At 43.4% G+C, this 20707-nt stretch overlaps 1 protein-coding gene across 2 annotated transcripts in view; it reads left to right on the top strand.

Annotated features, from left to right (window-relative positions):
* Positions 1 to 20707, top strand: part of BAIAP2L1 (BAR/IMD domain containing adaptor protein 2 like 1) — a 76072-nt gene that overhangs the window by 26620 nt on the left and 28745 nt on the right. For both annotated transcript variants that reach the window (XM_070414352.1, XM_070414350.1), the window contains exons 2-3: positions 455 to 530; positions 7947 to 8033. In XM_070414352.1, coding sequence (XP_070270453.1) covers positions 455 to 530; positions 7947 to 8033 — 163 coding nt within the window. The remainder of the gene's footprint in view (positions 1 to 454; positions 531 to 7946; positions 8034 to 20707) is intronic.

Below are 20707 nucleotides of genomic sequence, written 5' to 3'. Positions count from 1 at the left end.
GCTATCAGCAACGCTCACCCCACTCCCTCCCCTGTAATTAGGCAGAGTAAAAACACAGCCTTTTGGACATTTCTGTCCAATTGATAGCCAACACATTACCCATATAATTAAATTCCCATCACGAGAATGACAACCATTGACCTACTTAAAACCAGGCGGCATCAGCTTCAGGGCTCACAGCCTCTGCAGGGTTTGCTTTGTAGAGGCAGCCTGTCTACTACTTGCTCCATTTACAAGTAGGTCCAAGGCAGCCCTTGGACAACTGGAGAACTGGCCTGGTTACAGACCCCTTACCAGGGTGAGCACCCCGGTCATCTGTGCCCTTCACTGTCTTCAAGTCAGCATTCCCGACCGGTTCACATAGGTGTCCCAGGCTCTGTGTAGTAACAGCATCTAAAGATGACTGGTGCTGGCCACTTACTTTATTAATTTGTTTGTTCTGTTTGTTTTCCAGAATGTTATGGAACAGTTCAATCCGCGGCTACGAAATTTAATAAACCTAGGAAAAAATTATGAAAAAGCTGTTAATGGTAAGTCTGTCTGTTTTCTAAATTTATAAATATAGAGCACATATAAAAGCCATTCAGGCCCGGCCAGCGTGGCTCCGTGGTTGAGCACAGACCTATGAACCAGGAGGTCACGGTTCGATTCCCAGTCAGGGAACATGCCCAGGTTGTGGGCTCGATCCCCAGTGTGGGGCATGCAGGTGGCAACCAATCAATGATTCTCTCTCATCATTGATGTTTCTCTCTCCCTCTCCCTTCCTCTCTGAAATAAATAAAAAAATATATATATTTTTAAAAGCCATTCAGTAAATATTTTACTTAATTATTTTTAGATGCTTGATATTAAATTTTTAAAATATCTTTAAATTGGTAGAAATTATTTACAAATAATTTAATCTACAAAACTTGGCAATAATAGGATATTAGTATGTTTGAAATGAGTACATTAAATAATAAGCTACTATGAGTTATGTACAAGTATTTTCTTTTTTTTTGTTAATCTTCACCAAAGACATTTTTTCCATTGATTTCTTTTCTTTTCTCTTCTTTTCTTTTTTTTTTAAACAGAGAGAGAGTGGAAGGGAGGGAGGGGGCGTGGAGAGAGAGAGAGAAATTTCAATGTGAGAGAGACACAGAGATTGGTTGCCTCCTGCACGAGCCCCAACTGAGGCCGGGGATCCAACCTACAACCCTGGTATTCGCCTTTGACCAGGAATCAAACCCACAACCCTCGGTGCTCTGGCCATGCACTAACCACTTAGTCACACTGGCCAGAGCTGCTATGTATTTTAATGATTTAATCATACTTTTTGACATGGTTCAGTCTTTATCAATGCCAAAAACATGTTTTCTACTTTTTCAACCAAATTATTTATGAACTAATAACATTTAAAATGTATACTTAAAATATTGATGTTAGTATCCCGCAGCAAAGAAATTATTCTCCTTTTACTTATGTAGAAGAATTTCTTGCCTTTGAGTATATCCCTTTTGATGACTATGTGAGAAGTTAAACGTTTAGCCTAAATGGAAAAACATCTAAATTAAAGATTGAACTTAGATTCTCAATTTATAATGAGTGCTTTCTTCAAAATGAATGTGAGCACTCTCTCTGAGAACCAGTTTGTCTGCTAGTTTGAAAAGATTTCATTGGAGGAAACTGGCATGCATCTCCACGTGTGTTTTCCTGCTAAAAGGTGAGTGTTGTCAGTGATCACCTTAAAAACTGGAGGTGCTAACAAACACCAAATTCTAACCTGGTCAGAACAGTTTCCTCTTGGTAGCAATCATCACCCCCAAAATACTCAGACCCCGGTTTCACCCTCTAGCATGGTTCATTAAGACCCCCAGGGAGCATAAGTAGAGCACTCAGTTTCTAATGGTTAGGTTTGAAAAAGACTTCAGATCTAGCTCTTATTTTTCTCTTTCACCATGCCCCACCTTTGGGTGCTTCCTGCTGGTATTTTGAAAATAAACCTGTGGCCTCACACACTTTCCACATGAGCATGCCCCAGGTAAGGGGCGGGTGCTGACTAGACTCTTGATGATGGGTGCCCCGTTGTGGTAGTTGCTGGAGAAGTAGGCTGCTTATTTACTTCTGCATCTCTGTGGCGTTTGCCGGATGTTTCCAGCGTCAGGAAGTGCAACAGGCCTAGGACTTGTTCCCTCACCCTTCAGCAGTATCAGTGACTCCAGTGACTTCTGCAGGTGCCCCCTCCCTCCTTCAAAGAGCAGGACCTTGCACAGCTGACTCTCCCTTGGTGACTGCTTAGTCACAAGGCTGCAAAGTCATTGCTGGAGATGCCCCTGGGAAGGGAATCACCAGGACCTGCAGTGATTTTCCTTCTAGCATTTGCTGCCTCAGGTAGTTTTACAAGGTGACTCAGTGAATAACCTGCCACTTAGCCTCCTGCTAAAAAGGCTTCTCCCCAAAGGGCTCATCACTTTAACACCTTCTGGGGACTATTCCACACTCCGAAGGTGTTTCCAGAATTGATGCAGGCCATCTAGGCTTTGCTGGGCTTTGAGATATTTAGATAAATTTGTAAAGTCCTTAGGAAGGATTTTTACTATATTAAAGAGTCCAGATGTGCAGTCAGCAGTTCAGTTATAACTCAAGATAACACGCATAGCTAACGACAAGCACAGGATGGGCAGGCAGGAGGCCTTGTAGGAGCTGAGCTAGCAGATAGATATTAGGTTTTAGTAGGCAGATGGCTGCATAGAGCACTTCAGGCAGAAAAGACAGTATCCAAGCCAGACCTGGGGTCCACACTGGCATGGGTAAGACAACAATAGTTTATTATTTCTCATGGTCCTATAAAGGCAGTGCAGTTCTCTGGGCCCCTCAGTCTGACTCCTGCAGCTACAGTCACCTGGACTAGGCTGTGGCTCACTCCCTCCTGCAAGAGTGCAGGCCCCTGTGGGAGTTACACTAGCTGGTCCCCCCGCCCCCCCCATTGGCCAAAGCAACCCACCCGTCAGTGTGTAGAAGACTACACAGGCTGGAAATTCTGGGAGGTGTGATTTTTTTGAAGGCCACTACTTAAAAATCTATGATGAACTCTGGACTGTGGGCTTAACTCTTGAGCAGTGGGAGGCCCATAAGGTTTTTTGAGTGAAACTGTAACCTAATGAAATCATATTTTAAGGAAAAATCATCTGGTAGAAGTATGTAAATTAGATTGATGAAGTAGTTGATTAACCACTAAAATAGCACTAATATGAGAGTGATGTCAGTATGATGGCAGAATAAGAAGACTCCATTGTTTCTCCCCTTCAATTTACAAGTCAGACAACTATAACTCCACAAAGATTCCCCTGTTCAGCACACAGACACACCTGAAAGAGCCACATATTGGGACATCTCCAGGTGGGTATACTGGAGGCATGACAGGAGGAAGGACAGGGACTGTAGCCTCGGACAAAGTTCAACACCCACCGCTGCTTAGGCTAGTGTGGTAGCGAGGGGAGGAGCTGAGCTGCAGTTTAAGAAGGACAGAAGCAGTTTATCTCCCTGAAAAGGCATCTCCTTTCCTTGTTCCCCATCATAGCAGAACCAGGTAGAGGTGTCTGGGAAGTGGGGGGCCAACAGCCCTAACTGGACCGGTGGAGCAGAACTGCTAGATCACAGACTTGCCTCCTCTCCCCAACACACCCTGGTAAAGCCCAGCAATGCCAAAAACCCAGCAGAAAAAGGAGGTAGCCTGAGAGCTCACAAAGCCATTCCCCTATCACAGTGGAGGTGCTTCATAACCAAGATGAGCTGGTCACAGAGAGGACACCCATGATCCCAGAGGTGCAAACAGTGCAAGAGAAAACATAAACTTGCAATGTAGCACCACCTACTGGAAAACAAAAGAAAGCACCCTACCTATCAACTGGCTGAATTGTTGAGAGCAAAACAGTATCTAACAAGAGAGCATTACCCCAAAGAAACAGTCCACTCCCCTTCATGAAGCAGTATGAACCCTTGCATACTGCTTGATGGGCAAGAAATAGTCCATCAAGCACCATGAACAACCAACGTACACGGAAGCATAGAAAGAAAATGAAAAGTGAAATCATATCAAAGTAATGGAAGACAGTGATGTAAATAACAGAGAATTCAAGATTGCAGTTATGGGTCTAACTGGTTTGGATTCATGAATAGAGCATCGGCCTGTGGACTGAAGGGTAAACCAAGTTTAATTACAGTCAAAGGCACGTACCTTGGTTGCAGGCTCAATCCCTGGCCCTGATCAGGGCATGTGCAGGAGGCAACCAATCGATGTATCTCTCTCACACTGATGCTTCTCTCTGTCTCTCCCCCTCCCTTCTACTCTCTCTAAAAATCAATGAAAAAATTTCCTTGGGTGAGGATTAACAACAACAACAAAAAAGATTGTAGTTATGAAGAAACTCAAGGATATACAAGAAAACTCAGAAAGGTAGTTTACTGAACTCAAGAATAAAGTTAATGAACAAAAGGAGTACTTGACCAAAGAGGTTGAAATTATAAAAAAGAACCACACAAATTCTGGAGCTGAATAAATGAAGTGAATAATATATTAGCATTGGAAATAGAGCAGTCCAGATGGAAGAAAGAATTAGCAAACTCAAAGATAAAAACCTAAAAGTGATCCAGGAGAAAGAAGAGAGGACTAAGAGTTTAAGAAAAGGAAAAATCTCTAGGAGAACTATCTCACTCACTGGACAGAGCAACCTAAGGATAATAGATGTATCAGACGGAGGAGAGAGGGAGAAGAGAATAGTCTGCTCAAGTTGCAAGCTCAAAATCAATATACAAAATCTGTTGTATTCCTAATACTCGCCACAGAATATGAGGAAGAGAAATAAAGAAGACAGTCCCATTTACAACTGCAACATAAGGATAAAATACCTAGGAATAAACTTAACAGAGAAGGGGAAGGACCTGTACAATACATTGTTAAAAGAAATTGAAGAAGACACAAAGAAGTGGAAAGATGATCCATGTTCATTGGTTAGAAGGATTAACATTGTTAAAGTGGCCGTATTACCTAGTCCAATATACAGATTTAATGCAATCCCCATCAAAATCCTAATGACATTTTTTGCAGAAATAGAACAAAAAATACTCAGATTACCCTAGCCGGATTTGGCTCATTGGATAGAACGTCGGACTGTGGACTGAAGGGTCCCGGGTTCAATTCCGGTCAAGGGTACATGACCGGCTTGCAGGCTTGATCCCCAGTAGGGGTTGTGCAGGAGGCAGCCGATCAATGATTCTCTCTCATCATTGATGTTTCTATCTTTCTCTCCTCCCTTTCTGAAATCAATAAAAATATATTTTTTAAAAACCTCAGATTTGTCTGGAGCCACAAAAGACCTCGAATAGCCAAAGCAATACTGAGAAAAAAGAACAAAGCTGGAGGTATCCAACCTCCCTAACTTCAAACTATACTACAAAGCTAAAATGATCAAAACACTCTGGTATTGGCAGAAAAACAGACCCACAGACCAATGGGACAGACTTGAGAGCCCAGAAATAAACCCATGTATATATAAGCAACTACTTTTCAACAAAGGAGCCAAAAACATACCATGGAAAAAAGGAAAGTCTCTTCAATAAGTGGTGTTAGGAAAACTGGAAAGCCACATGCAAAAGAATGAAATTATGCTGTTATTTGACACTATATTAAAATTTTTTAACAAAATAATTTAAAAGACCTGAGAATAAAATACATAGAAGAAAACATAGGCACTAAATTTATGGAACTTGGTCTCAGAGGGTTATTTTGTGAACTTGACTCCAAGACAAGGGAAGTAAAAAAAATATTAATGAGTAAAACTGCATCAAACTAAAAAGCTTCTGCACAGCAAAAGAAACAGTCAACAAAACTAGAAGGCAGATCTTTTCAAACAATATCCAAAATATATAAAGAACTCCTGCAACTCAACAACAATAAAAAATAATTCAATGTAAAAGTGGGCAGAGTGTCTAAAGAGTGTCTAAATAGACACTTTTCCAAGGAAGACAATAGATACAGGAAGAGACACTCAACAGTACTAGTTATAAGAGAAATGCAAATCAAAATATGATCAGATACCATCTCTCATCTTTTAGAATGGCGATTATCAATAAAATAAGAAACAAGTGTTGGAGAGGACATGGAAAAAAGGGAACCCTTGTATACTGCTGGTGGAATGTAAATTGGTGCAGCTACTATGGAAAATAGTATAGAGGTTCCTCAGAAAATTAAGAATGGAGCTACCATATGACCCAGCAATCCCTCTTCTGGGTATCTACTCCCCAAAATTTGAGAACACTTATTTGTAAAGATGTGTGTACCCCTATATTTATTGTAGCATTATTCATAATAGTCAAGACATGGAATCAACCTAAGTATCTTTTGAAGATGATTGAATAAAAAAGATATGGGGCATGTATACAGTGGAATACTACTTACCCATAAAAAATATGAAATATTGCCGTTTGCAAAAATACTTGCAAAAACATGGATGGATCTTGAGAATATTTTCCTAAGTGAAATAAGTCAGATGGAAAAGGGGAAGAACCATATGATGTTACTCATATGTGGGATATAAATCAAAAAACAACAAACAAACTCATAGATACAACAGAGTGGTGGTTACCAGAGGGGAAATAGGATAGGGGAGGCCGAAGAGGGCAGAGGGGTTCAAAAACACATGGTGACTAGGAGGCTAGCCACCTCAGGTGGTGAGCACACAATAGAGTATACAGATGTCATATTAAGAATTTGTAGACCTGCAATTTAAATAATGTAATTAACCAATGGTAACCCCCAAAGTTTAAATACATAAAATAGAACTAATATTCTTCACTCCTTAAAACAATAAGTGGTAGAAAATCTCTTCATGTATTCACAGAGGGAAGCAAAATTAGGAAAATTTTTTATTCCTTATTCTGGATAAATTATATAATTTTGAAAGTTAATTCAACTTTATCCTAAAATCAAGGATATTTTACTAGAATAAGAAGGTTAAATAGTTTTAAACATAAGTGAACAGATAATGAAAAATTTTATTTCCATGTGTGGGTTCAGACCAAAAATTTTGTTTAAGTATTGTATAATCCTGTATACCATTCTCCCACAAATTTGCATTTCGGCTTATCAGTACCTTGCCATTTAAAATCTTTGTGCTAAAATATTGTGTATATTACCTTGACAGTTTGCTGGCTACAAACTTGTTTTTAGGTGCTGTTATCCCTTTCTCAGTTCTGAGGCCAAAGAATCAAAAAACACTGTAATTCAGAGCTGAGGAAGTGAAGTGCCTTAGCTGGCATTGTGTGCACACCCTCTGCCTTGCCATTGACCTTGGGAAGGACCCAGAATGTCTCAGTCCACTCCCCTTCATGTACTGGGCGCAGCTAGAACAACTCAAGCAATGACTTGGAAAGTCTACACAAATGTGACTTATTATTATTCTTCCTTATGATCCTACTTTAAGGTCATCCTCAGTCTTATGAAATAACTGTATGGTAGAACATTATATTTTCTGAACTTGTATACATAGATAGTAAAAGCTGCAACTTTTTAAAATTTATCTTTATTGTTGAAAGTATTACAGATTTCCCCTTTATCCCCCCAGTGACCTCCAGCCCTCCTTCCCGCCCAGGCCTGTCTATGTCCATGGGTCATGTATATATGCACATAGCGTTTATGTTAGGAATACATCCATCCTAGAACTGGCATCAGGAGCAGGCAGGGCCTTCTCTAGACTTCCAGTGCCTTCGCGGCACGTTCCCTGGGGCTGGTCATAGGCAAGGTCCCGTGGTGCTGTCAGTGGTGGGGCCTCTGCCCGGCACAGCTATTGGGCACACGCCCTACCTTCCCAGAGCCAAAGGGACTGCAAGATGCTTGGAAGAAAACCTCTGTGTTGCTTCCTCCTTTTCTCATCTAAGTGATGATTTTGTGTGTCACCTTCCCTGTCTAGCTATGATCCTGGCGGGGAAAGCCTACTACGATGGAGTGGCCAAGATTGGTGAGATTGCCACCGGGTCCCCTGTGTCGACAGAGCTGGGTGAGCTGATCGTCATTATATGTAAACCGGGCAGCGGTTTCGGGGCCCTTCATCCTGCAAGTGCTGATAAGAAGATAAGAACGTGTGAATGGTGCAAATTGGGACTAGAAAGGAGAGCTAGCCCAGCACCCCAGTGTGGCCACTTCTGGGATGATCAAGTTCACTGTGGTGTGTCGAAGGTGGAGGCTTAGAGGGCAGGCCAAAGCCTGTGCCCTGCCTCCCTGCTCCTTAGGAATTGGGCTTCTGCCCCTGAGGCTTGGGCTCAGCCCTTCCCCCTGAAGCCCAAAGCCCAGGGAGCTTTGACCTACATTCGCAACTGAAGGAGCTGGGCGGGTTCTGGTCTGGCGGGAGGGTTTCCTGTGACTCACCTAGCAGAGAGTCAGCCCTTTGCGTTCTGTTCTTGGCTCTCCCTGCTTCCACAGTTGCTCTCAGTTGTGATTTTTCCGGTCTTGCTGGTATGAATTGGTCTCCTGTGCACACGCGAGGGCAGCCACACCCTCAGTGGTGCCAGCTGCCAGGGGAATCTATCTGGGTTTCTATTTACAGAGCCAGTTCCTCCTGGCCCATCTCCTAAGGGGGAAAGGTCCATTTTTTTTTTTATTTTTTTTTTGGTCACGAGCCCCACACATAACCATCAGTTTTAAAACTTGTCAAATATGTTTTATAAAGGGTCAATTTTTGGCTTCAAAATGCTCTAATTTGGAAGGTTGAGAAAGCCAGAGGCAAAGATTGGTAAAGTGCGCCTGATGAAAGAAAAGGGGGTCTGTTTCCCGTTAAAAGTGGAGAGGGAAGCAGAGAGCATACACTTTAAAGTTCATGTAACTCACCCCATTTCTACGTCAGGTGTCTCGAGGGTTTTCAGCATTGCTTGGAAAACACCATAAAAGTGGAGGAACAAATCTGAGGTGTGGTAACAGGGCTGGGGCTGGAGGCTGGGCTGCTGGCTGTGAAGTGGGTCTGGGTGCTCGTTAACATTCTCTGACTTAAAAATTGGGTTTTGTACTTGTAGCATTTATTGTCTTAGAACCTGGAGATGAAGCCTAAGCCTGAAGGGGTGCTGTATGATGGATAAGTCAGTACTGTATTTAACAGAATCAATTACACACAGAAAATTTTCAGAACCCTCCCTGACTTGGGTTCTGTTGGCTCTGTAGGTTCTGGCGAGGCCTGAACTAGAGTAACTCTGTCCTGAGCAGGGTCAGTGTGATAAACTATTCACTGGGACATGGAGGGATGCCTGCAACGTTTATAGGGTTCCAAAATATCAGACTAAATGAAAAAGAAACATCCTATACGGGGAAACATGCATGACCCTCACATTAAAACTCAGGATGCTCTGACTCACCATTGCTCAGTTTGCCGATTTTGTTTTATGGTTCTGGCCACTGTTTAAATAAGACTTCTGTTCCACACCTTGTTTTATTCAGCTGTGAGTTCATAATGTTGAATCAGCTATTTCCACAGCAACCCGTGTTGTTATGAACACAGGCTTAAAACTTCCATTCCAGTAAGGAAAGTATGTTGCACTGGTGGAGTTTCATGTGGATATGTGTTTTATTCAGAGGGAATGGAAGTAACTTTTGTTGTGTGTTATTTTTGTTTCAAGTTGTCCTTCTGCTTATATTTGTTATCTCATATGGTTATTAATTTTCTATTCATTTATATCAACTCCATGGTAAAGTTTTGTCCTAGTAAGAGTTGCTTTTGGAGACCAATATTTTTTTATTTGCTTAGTTCATTTTATTGTTAGTTTAGACTAAAATACTTCCCTATACCTGTTTAAATTCCCTGTATGGAAGTGTAGTGGAAAATTCATAGGAAAAAGAGAAAGACCTAAGTTAGATCGTATTTTTCTCACTTTTCTAGATTTTATTGATATCCTTTTCTCCAAAGAAAAGCAGTGGGTTTAGTATCTAAGCGCTTGGGTTTAGTAGGCATGAGCAGCGTGATCCTAGCAACCACAACCATGTAAGAAGTTTGAGAGCTTAACCATCTTGCCTTGTTGGGAGCAATGAGCAAACAACAAAAAGCCAGAAACCAGAGGTCTGTAGTCAGGATTTGGCAGGTAAAATATTTTAATCCCCTGTGTTTAATTGGTATGTAGTAAGTCATGTGACTCAGGTTGTCAGGGTGTGTGCCTGCGGTCACATACATAAGTCAAAGAACTGGACTCATTTAAAAGGGGAAACTGAGCCCTAGCCTGTTTGGCTCAGTGGATAGAGCGTCAGCCCTTGGACTGAAGGGTCCCGTGTTCGATTCTGGTCAAGGGGCACATACCTCGGTTACAGGCTTGATCCCTGGCCCAGGTCAGGACTCGTGTGGGAGGCAACCAAATGATGTGTCTTTCTCACATCTATGTTTCTCTCTATTTCTCCTCCTCCACTCTCTCTAAAAGTTAATGGAAAAATATCCTCGGGTGAGGATTAACAAAAAATAAAATAATAATAATAATAATAATAATAATAATAAAAAAAAAAAGAGGAAACTGAAATGCATGCAAAACTTCCAGTTTTGTCCCTAAATCAAACAACACTTATTTTTAAAAACTTAGAAAATATTGAAAAGGTAGAAAGGAAAAACACATGGTCAGTGGGAAATGTTTTGGCAAAATATTTAAAAGAAACTTTGAACCTGTTTTAGCATCCTTAAAGCATACAAAAATAAAACTTGTTCTCATTTATTTCTCAAGGAATAACAGGAGACTTTCTTTGGGGAGTTGATGAGTTTGCTTTGAGATCCTTACAGCTCACCATTACATAAATTTAGACTGTTATTTTGTTCCCATTTAGTCAGCTATTACATTATTTTGAATTTGAATTGCTTATTAAATTGTTTGGGCCAGTTTCTTAAATTGGGCACAAAACGGAAGTTTTTTGTCCCCTCAGAATATTAATGTCCACTAGGGAACATTAAAAAATCATAGGTTTTCTTTTGTTATTAATAGAATGTTTATAGGTCTTGCAATTTAAAAAATATATATTTATTACAGTTTTGCCCCATTGATACTCAGAATTCAACTTGATGGTCTTAGGTCTTAAAAAAAAAAAAAGAGCAGGAGAAAATTTGAAATATTTTAAAAGAAGTGTTATGAAATCACAAAAATATTAATATAATCCTAAGGTTTAGATAAAGGAATTCATACCCGAGTTGATGAGAGAGCTAAGTTGAGCCAGAGCAGTTATTATTGACCCAAACCACTTATCTTTTCATTGCAAGTTTGACTCACTTTAAAGAGATTAAAATCCATCCCACAAAAACAGAAAACAATAAATAGGGAATTTATTTTATTTGGTGAACATAGCACCTGCTGAGTGCCAGGCACTGTTCTGAGCGCCTTGCAGATACTGACTCCTCTCCTCATCACACAGCCCTCTGAAGCACCTGCCATTGTCTCCATTTTACAGGTGGGGAGACAGGGGCTCAAAGGGAGTAACTGCTGAGGTCACCCAGCCGGTTAATGGCCAGTTAATTCGACGCAGGCAGTCTGCCAGCTCTGTGCCTAGCGCGTCAACTTAATTGTGTATATGTCCAAAGATGTGCTTTTTCTGACGGGCTTTATTTTGAGGCAGTGAAGCTGACCCTGCCCAGTGTGGCTCAGCAGGTAAAAGGCTGTGTAAGTCTGTATTTTGTGTCTCCTTACGACATAATCGGAGTTCTACGAAAAGCATTCCTTCTCCCAGCTTTGAAGTAACTCAATGTGGAAATGATGTTCTACACTTAGTAAAAGGAACTACAGATGTAAAAGCTAAGCTGTCGAATCAAGGTGCCTCCGTTTCACATCTAGTGCCTCCTGAGTGTAACTTGCTACATCGCTGCCCATGTTTCAATACACTTGATTGTACCTGTCCATTCTCGTAACGCTTTGAATTTTGAAGTGTGTGCAGAGATAATTGTCTTGTTTAAACCCAATTTTCACAATGATTCAAATTGGTCTTTTTCTTCTTGAAGGATATCGTGTGTCCTATCAACTCAGGATGGGGAGAATGTAGTGGCCCTTGTTCTCATGCTCTCTGCCCATAGCCAGGAACAGCCGCTCAGGGTTCCTAGCAGCCATACCGGCCGCAGGAAAGGTGGTAGCTCAGGCCCAGGGGGCGCCGCCTCCCCACTGCCGCTGTTAATGTTCATGAGAGCCACTCACTCGCATCCTCTTACAGATGGGCGGTTCCTACTCTGTGGCACTGTGCTGGGCCTTGAAGTATGTGTCGGAAACAAAACCACTGAGTTCTGACACACAAACCAAGGAAGGCAAGAAAGGGTGACTCAGGTCTGATGCACAGGAAACTGCAAAGGGAGGTGGCCCCTGTGACAGGCTGAGGAAGGAGGACCCGGAAGACGGGTATGGATAGAATCATGACATGAGTGAGGCCTGGCCTGGTGCACGTTCCCAAGCCCATGGTGATGTAACAGTGGAGAGGGACAGCCATGGCTGGGTTACATTCTGAAAGTGACATTCTGGAAGTTTGGGGACGACTGCACTTCCTCTGGTGCTCTTTCCTATAAAGTATTAAAAAGTAAGGACGCCAACAAGCCCATGAAAAGATGCTCAACATCATCAGCCACTAGGGAAATGCAAATCGCAACCACAATGAGATACCAGTTCACATCCGACACAGTGACTGTCATTAAAGAGGCAGATGATAACAGTGTTGGCAGAGATAAGTCGAGTCCTCACACATTGCTGGCAGGCACGTAAAATGGAGCAGCTGCCTCAGAAAAGAGCCTGCCAGTGCCTCAGTTTAAACAATTGCCACAGGACCCAGCAATGCCATTTCTTTTTCTTTTCTTTTTTTAACCTTATTTTTTATTGATTTCAGAAAGGAAGGGAGAGGGAGAGAGTAATAGAAACATCAATGATGAGAGAGAATCATTGATTGGTTGCAACTCAGGCATGTGCCCTTGACCAGAATCGAACCTTCAGTCCGCAGGCTGACGCTCTATCCACTGAGCCAAACCTGTTAGGGCCAGCAATGCCATTTCTTAGATACTATTCCAGAGATATGACACTGTGCCCACACAGAATCTAGGCAGCACTATTCACAACAGCCAGAGGTGGAAACACCTCACACGTCCAGCAGCTGGTGGATAAACAACATATAGCATAGCCACACGTGGGAATATATTCAGTAATACAAAAATGACGTACAGATCCACACTCCAGCATGCTCAATAAAAGCAGGCAGGCTGAACGGTCACGTGTGCATGATTCCATGCATGTGAAATGTCCAACCAGCAGACCCTTACGAGATGGGAAGCAGGTGGCGGCTGCCAGGGCTGCGGGGCGGAGAGGTTGGGAAAGGCTTAGCGGGTGCAGGTTTTTCTTCTCAGGCAGTGGAATGGCTTTGAACTGGATGATGGTGATGGTTGTACAATATTGTGAATATGCTGAATGTCACTATTGGTAAATTATGTGTATCCTGTCACCAAAAATAAAAAAGAAGGAAAGAGAAGAAACAACCAAAAAGCATAACTGCCGCTTCTGAGAAGTTCCCAGTGTGGGGTGTCTTAGTTAATTCACACTAATGTAATAGACGGTAATGACTCAAAAGGCTGTGGCACCCATTCCCCAGCCCCCTGGAATATGCAGGCAGCCCAGCGGCACTGTTACTGACCTCCAGTCATGGCCTCATTCTCCTCAGCTTTTCACCAGAGAAATGGAAAACCTGAAGTAGAACCCAGGTCGGTCAGAAATCTTTTTTTTTTTTTAATATTTTATTGATTTTTTACAGAGAGGAAAGGAGTGAGATAGAGAGTTAGAAACATCGATGAGAAACATCGATCAGCTGCCTCCTGCACACCTCCTACTGGGGACGTGCCCACAACCCAGGTACATGCCCTTGACCGGAATCGAACCTGGGACCCTTCAGTCCACAGGCTGACGCTCTATCCACTGACCCAAACCGGTTCTGGCATGGTCAGAAATCTTTCAGACAGTTCAGCTCGCTCTGTGCTTTGCAGCACGTCCCCGTGTGCTGCCTCGTAGCCACTACGTAACCCCGTGAGAGCCGTCGTTGGCCCCGCACAGTGTGCATAACACAGCAAGTGGGTTTTGTTGGCATGACTGGAAATGCAGCAGTCCTCGGGGGTGGGGGTATGGTCCTTTAGCAGCGTCTGTTGTAGGGACATTCTAGAGGGGAGGTGGCACTTATAACGAATGTGCCAGCCCTTGCCCTGCTCAGCAAAATTGGTGAGGCAAGGATGTGAGAGCTAGATATGCTCTAGGACAGCGGTCGCCAACCTTTCGGACCTCGCAGACCATCAGTGGTCCTCGGACTACTGGTTGGTGACCGCTGCTCTAGGATGAGCTTAAAATGTTTGTTGAGCAACTAAAAGAGTGTGTCAGACCCGGGGGTTGGGCTCTTCCATTCAGACTCTGTGAACCAGGTTTCTCTGGGCCCTCTTGAAACCATGGCTGTCATTTACAGCATTAATAAACTTGGTCCAGCCCTGACCAGGTTTATCAGTTGGATGGAGCATTGTCCCGATAGAACAAGGTTGCAGGTTTAATTCCCGGTCAGGGCACATGCCCAGGTTACAGGCTCGATCCCTAGTGTGGGGTGTACAAGAGGCAGCCAATCAATGATTCTCATCATTGTTTCTCTCTCTCCCTCTCCCTCTCCCTTCCTCTCTTAAATCAATAAAAAAATATATTTAAAAATATATTTTAGGAGCATGGGTTCACAGATAAAATAAAAATTACAAGGTGACCACAGAGGCAAATTACGTGGCAAGCTCTTTACAACTAAGACCTGGACTCTGTCCAGAATGAGCCTCTTCCTGTAACTCGAAGGCTGTGAAGCTGATGTACATGTGAGGCAAGTGCTCATGACTCAGGCCTCAGCTAGCAGCAGCAGCTTCCATTGTTGCAACAAAAGAAATGTGTGACTGAATGAGGTCTGTTCTCTGCATAGATATTGAATATTTTAATCTCATCTCACTTGTATTCTCTACCTAGTCTTCACCCGAGGATATTTTTTCCAGTAATTTGAGGGAAGGGAGAGACAAAGAGATATCGATGTGAGAGAGACACATCAGTTGTTTGCCTTCCATGGGGCTGTGGATCAACCTGCAACCCAGGTGCGTGCCCTTGACCAGGAATTGAACTCAAGACCCTTTGGTGCATGGGCTAACACTCTAACCATTAGGTAACAACAGCCAGGGCACACATATAAATCTATTAAAGTAGCTTATGAGTCCTTTAAGAAGTTTAGAACTATACTTTGATTTTATAATGAGTATAAAAATGTACTTCATTTTTTAAAACTTACCTTACTAAAAATAAAACTAATAAACAGTTTCTATATTATTTTAAAATATCTCTTTTTTACATAATTAAAATCTGTGGCTATATAAAAACTTTTGTGCACTGCTTTTTAAAGTTTAGCATCCCATTCATATTTCTTTGACTTCATATGTCATTCATTTACTCATCATGTTTTATCACTGCCTACATTTCCCTTCTTTACATTTTCCTCTGTTGGTGCTGCGGTGGAGTCCCAGCTCTGTGAAGAGGGTGGCACTATGGTGCCAGGACCAATACGGGGTTTGTTTCTGATTTGCTATTTTGAAAAATTAAGCGGGGAGGGGGCTGGAGGCATTCTATGGTATACTGAAAAGCACATAAAACCAAATATTAGTGATCAAGGGATTATAGTAGTTTTTCTTTCCTCATTGAGATGACACTGTGCGCATTCCAGTGAGCATCTCTACCTGAGAGGCATTGATCTAGTCCCTGAGGATAAATCAGTGCATCCAGTCCCTGCTCCTAAAGGGGGGAGTGACCCGGTTAGGTAGAGTGCTCAGGGGCACACAATGGGGAGGGAGCGATGTCTGGGGAGACCATTCCAATGGGTGCTGGCAGTGCAAAGGCCCTGAGGCAGCCTCAGTTTGGGCCACAGTGTGGAAGCCAGTCTGGTTGAGGTGCAGTTAAGAATGGAGGAGTAGGAGGGGTGGGGGTCTTGAGATGGAGCGGGCTCGAGGATGGGGCCAGGTCAGGTAGGGCCTTGTGGGTCATGGTAAGAATGTTGCCTGAGGTGGGGGTGGGATGCCTCAGAAGGTTTTGAACTCAGGAGTGTTGTGGTTTGACTTATATTTCAAAAGTTCAAATGTGTTAGGTTTGGGATGTTTGTCAGACTAAGTGGAAATGTCGACGGGGCAGCTGGGAATGTGAGTCCGGAGTTCATTGTGTGAGTGTGTAGTTCTATATCCCTGTGAACAAGACAGGCCCTGTTTTGTTTGCCCAGCAACAGTGATACTTAAGCCTCCTGCCCTGTGGCTTCCCTCAGCCCCAAACTAACAATTACTGAGGCTCACAGCTGTCAGATGCTCCACTTCTGTGTTCTCATTTGGTTCTCACCTGCCCCTGGGAGGAGCTGATGGTTTACAGGACATCTTACAGATGCATGAATGGCACCCGGCCTCCCGCACCCAGCCCTTTTCCCTGCGCCCCTTCTCCAGTGCAAGTTGTCTGTGTGGCAGGCAGTGGTGTTCCCTGCCATTGGTCATGGATGATCATGTTTTCATGCCTCCTTAGTTCCCTTAGGGTTTCCAAATTTCTGGTTCATCTGGCCTTAGGCTACTGTTTGTCTTGGAGTTGGTTCCTCTCTCTGTGTGTCATGAGGTCATGACAGGTGGGCCAGGGGGGCTGGTCTTCATGGGGCTGGCACTGTGGGGAGTCAGTCCCACCACTTTGGTTCTACTTCCTGCCTGACCCAAACATCTACACTGAACTGGCTTGGTGACTGGGCCAGCCCTCAGCCGGTACGTTTATACCTCTGTGAGGCTGCCCCTGCGCACACACACACAGGTAGCCTGGTCCATTTCCCACAGCACTAATCATTCAGGTGTTCCGGCCGATGGCAAGCAGACATCCCTTTCCTGGAACTCCCAGGTGACGGGCGTTGTTCCCCCCTCAGGTACACAGTAGAGACACCGAATTCCTCTTGGACAAGATTTCTCTCCGCACATGGGAGGAGGGTGCAGAGTACTTACAAGTGAGGCCCAGGATCAGACGTGTTCAGATTCCGGCCCCTCCCCCTGTCCTTGTGTGGCCTTGGGGAAACCACCTAAGAGCCTCTCGGTGGCCGCCTGTGTGATGAGGGTAATGGCAGTCCTCCCTTCGGTTGGGAGGACTCAGTGAGGCCATCGCTGTAGGGGTTGTTAGCACAGCGCTTGGCACAGGGAAGGACTGAAGCCATGAAGCCATGGCTGTCTTGGAGGGTCCTGCAGTGGTGTGCCCTGTCTGTCACCTTCCCCTAAGGTAGAGGAGGGGGAGGGGGACGTTTGAACCGGGATGGCACGGGGTCATTGTTTGCTCTCCTTCTGTGGTTCAGTGGTCAGTGTGGAGGAAGAGATAATAAAACGGATACTAAGTTTTGTGGAATCTTCCTTAAATTCAATCATAGTAGGACCACCCAAAATCTCCGAGGGGTGTGTGGTTGTAGGTCAAAGGAAAAATGGCTTTCCGACTGAACGTTGGGATCTGTAGTCTGTTTTATTTTGTGTTTTTAAACTTGTTGAAAAATTCTTCACTTAAAATATGTAAGATGGTTTTACTCAGTAATACTGAACTAAAAACTGTCTCTTAGCACCTTTTTTACCTCGGCATTGTCCACATCTTTGTGATTCAGGGTCCAGGTTTGTTTGTTTATCCTCACGAGAGGATATTTTTTCCCTTGATTTTTAGAGTGGAAGGGAGGGAGGAGGTGGGGGAGAGAGAGAGAAAAAAATCAATGTGAGACACGTCGTTTGGTTGCCTCCCGCACACACCCCTACGGGGGGCTGGGGATCAAACCTGCAACCCAGGTATGTGCCCTTGACTGGGAATTGAACCCAAGACTCTTTGGTCTGAAGGCTGACACTTTGACCACTGAGCAAAACCGGTCCTTTTTAACATAAAAAAAAAAAAAAAAAACTTTAAAACATTTTGGCATTTTTTTTAACTTGAATGGAAATGCCTACAGTTAATTAGTGATACCATAAGGAATAACTAGTTGTGAGCTTCATTTATTATTGATAATACTCTGCTTTCATTTTCACTAGTAATCAAAATGGTTGCATTTTAGCCTTAATCTACTAATCAATGAAAAAGGAAGATGAATAATTAATGTCAAACTTACCTCACCTGATATAATAGCTTGTAGAAAACTTTTAATCTTTTTAATGCTGTATTTTACATTTGGGTGTAAATAAAACAATCACTTGTGATCTGTATATGGATGTGAAATTGATCAGTTATCCCTGTGTGATATATAATTGATAGCCTTGAAGAAACTGCCGTTGTCCTTTAGCTAAATAAGAGCAGCACATTAAAATCCAACTCGGGAAACAGTGGCTCTTCATCCAAATCCTGTCCTTCGTTTAACTTGATGTTCCTAGTGTGCAGCAGGCAGGCTGGCTTAGTTTAATCGCTAATCAAAATGAAACGGTAAGAAACATCCCATTTGCTCTCCGAGTCGATTGATCAGTCTGCATGGCACCCTGACATGACGTTTAGTTATTTAGTTACCATTTTCAGAGAACACCTCTGCTCGGCATCACCCTGCGCACTGAGGACTGGGTCACTGATACCCTCTGCTTGCTTTACCTCTCTGCCTCACTGAAAAGACTTGAGCTTAAAATAGCCAGGATATTTTATTTGTAAAGCATTTCTTTCATGCAGGTTAGGAATTAACTCACATGTCCGTCATACAAGGCGTATTGGTTTCCATGCATTCTTCCCTCACACCTTAAGTCATCCCTTTCTTAAAAGAAAAAGGAAGAGTGCTTCGTGTTGCCATCTCTAGCTACCTTGTGTCACTTTTCTCTTATTGCTAAACTTCCTCAATAAGTGGTTCGTCCCAACTTTATCCGCTCTGCACCATCCCTCCATTCCGGCCCACTTTCTACCAGAAACCAGGAAGCTGGAAGGAATCTAACACTGAGTCTTGTGTGTGCCTTGCTCTTGGCGCCTTTCCCGTGTTAGGACACTTAATCCTCTCACCTTGGGTTGCCAAGTGTCCAGCACTGAGCCCACATAGTCTGGGATTGTAGCTTCTTGTTTGGCAAAAGGAAAATTTTGTAAACAAAAATGTCCCTTGTTTAAAAAAAAAATCTTGTTTGTGGTTCAGGATCCTCTGAGACCGGACCTCTGTGTTAGTAAACCTTGGTTAACTGAAAGCTGCCAGGAATTTGCTCCTGAAAACTCTGAGTTGGATGCAGCTCGGTGTGGGTGCCAGTCCTGCCTGAGGGGCTCACTTTGCGGGGTGCTGGGCACCCGCACTCCAGGAGCTGCCTCACCAAAGCCTCTCTCTTCATCTGAAAGTAGTTGTTTCAGTGGCGGAGAAAAGGATGGCAAGGTGACGGCCAGGCATTCAGGTTCAACAAAACTAATTTTCCCATAGGAATTTCTGCAACAAATATAGTATTTATTATAGAAATAATAAAAGTGCGATATTTGTTATGAAATAAAATCCAGTATGACAGGCGCCACCTTCGGATGGGTCAGGCCTTTGCTGGAGTCTCTTGTCCTGCTCTCTGTCACTGTTCTTTACGTCCCTTTTCACTGCAATGACCCCTTCATTCGTTTGTTCAATATACTTACTTATTGACTGGACTTTTAAGGCCTGTGTAGGCCAGACAGGGGCACAAGATCGCTAAGAATCAGATGGAGTTCTTATCCATTGCACCTTCCAGAAACATTCAGACACGCATGTGCTGTCCCCCAAGCAGGTGCTGGCTCCTGCTCACTGCAGTTGCAGATGGCTGCTGCGATGTTTCTTTTGTTATTGTTGTTAATTAATAGACTTTATTTTTTTAGGGCAGTCATAGATTTATAGAAAATTGAACAGATCTTACCCAGAGTTTCCACACACTCTGCTCTCTCCCCACTCAGTTTCCCCTGTTTGTAACATCTTGCATTGCTGTTACATTTGTTATAGATAAGAACCAATCTTGATACATCAGCAACTAAAATCCATAATTTACATTAGAGTTTACTCTTTGTGTTCTATGAGTTGTTGGGGTTTTTTTATTTTTTTGTTGTTTGTTTGTTTTTTAAATAGTTTATTGATTTTGAGAGAGAGAGAAACATCGATGTGAGAGCAGAACATGGATCGGCTGCCTCCTGCATGTCCCCCTCCTGGGATCAAGCCTACAACTTTTGGTGCATGGGATGATGCTCAACCAGCTGAGCCACACCAGCCAGGGCTGTGTTCTATGAATTTTGACAAATGTTTAATGATATATCTACCATTACAATGTCTACTCCTCACTCCCCCCTCCCACCCTTGTCAACTACTGATCTTTTTACTGTCTCTAGTTTTGCCTTTTCCAGAATAATGTCATATGTAATACTAGAGGCCCAGTGCACGAATTCATGCACCAGTGGGGTCCCTCAGCCTGAACTGCAGGATCGGGCCAAAACTGGCTCTCTGACCTCCCCCAAGGGGTCCCAGATTGCGAAAGGGCACAGTCCAGGCCGAGGGACCCCACCAGTGCATGATGGGGGCTAGGGAGGGATGCAGGAGGTTGGCCAGCAGGGGAAGGACTGCAGGAGGGCTCCAGGGCGTGTCTGGCTCGTTGTCTCGCTCAGTCCCAATCTGCTGGACCCCAGCAGCAAGCTAACCTACTGGTTGGAGCATCTGCTCCCTGGTGGTCAGTGCATGTCATAGCGAGCGGTTGAGTGGCCTTAGCATATC

The sequence above is a fragment of the Myotis yumanensis genome, unplaced genomic scaffold, assembly GCF_028538775.1.
Source record: "Myotis yumanensis isolate MYYU_CA2020_CCGP unplaced genomic scaffold, mMyoYum1.0.hap1 SCAF_5, whole genome shotgun sequence".
Lineage (NCBI taxonomy): Eukaryota > Metazoa > Chordata > Mammalia > Chiroptera > Vespertilionidae > Myotis > Myotis yumanensis.
Note: the sequence above shows the minus strand (reverse complement) of the source record. Positions and strands in the feature narration are given on the sequence as shown.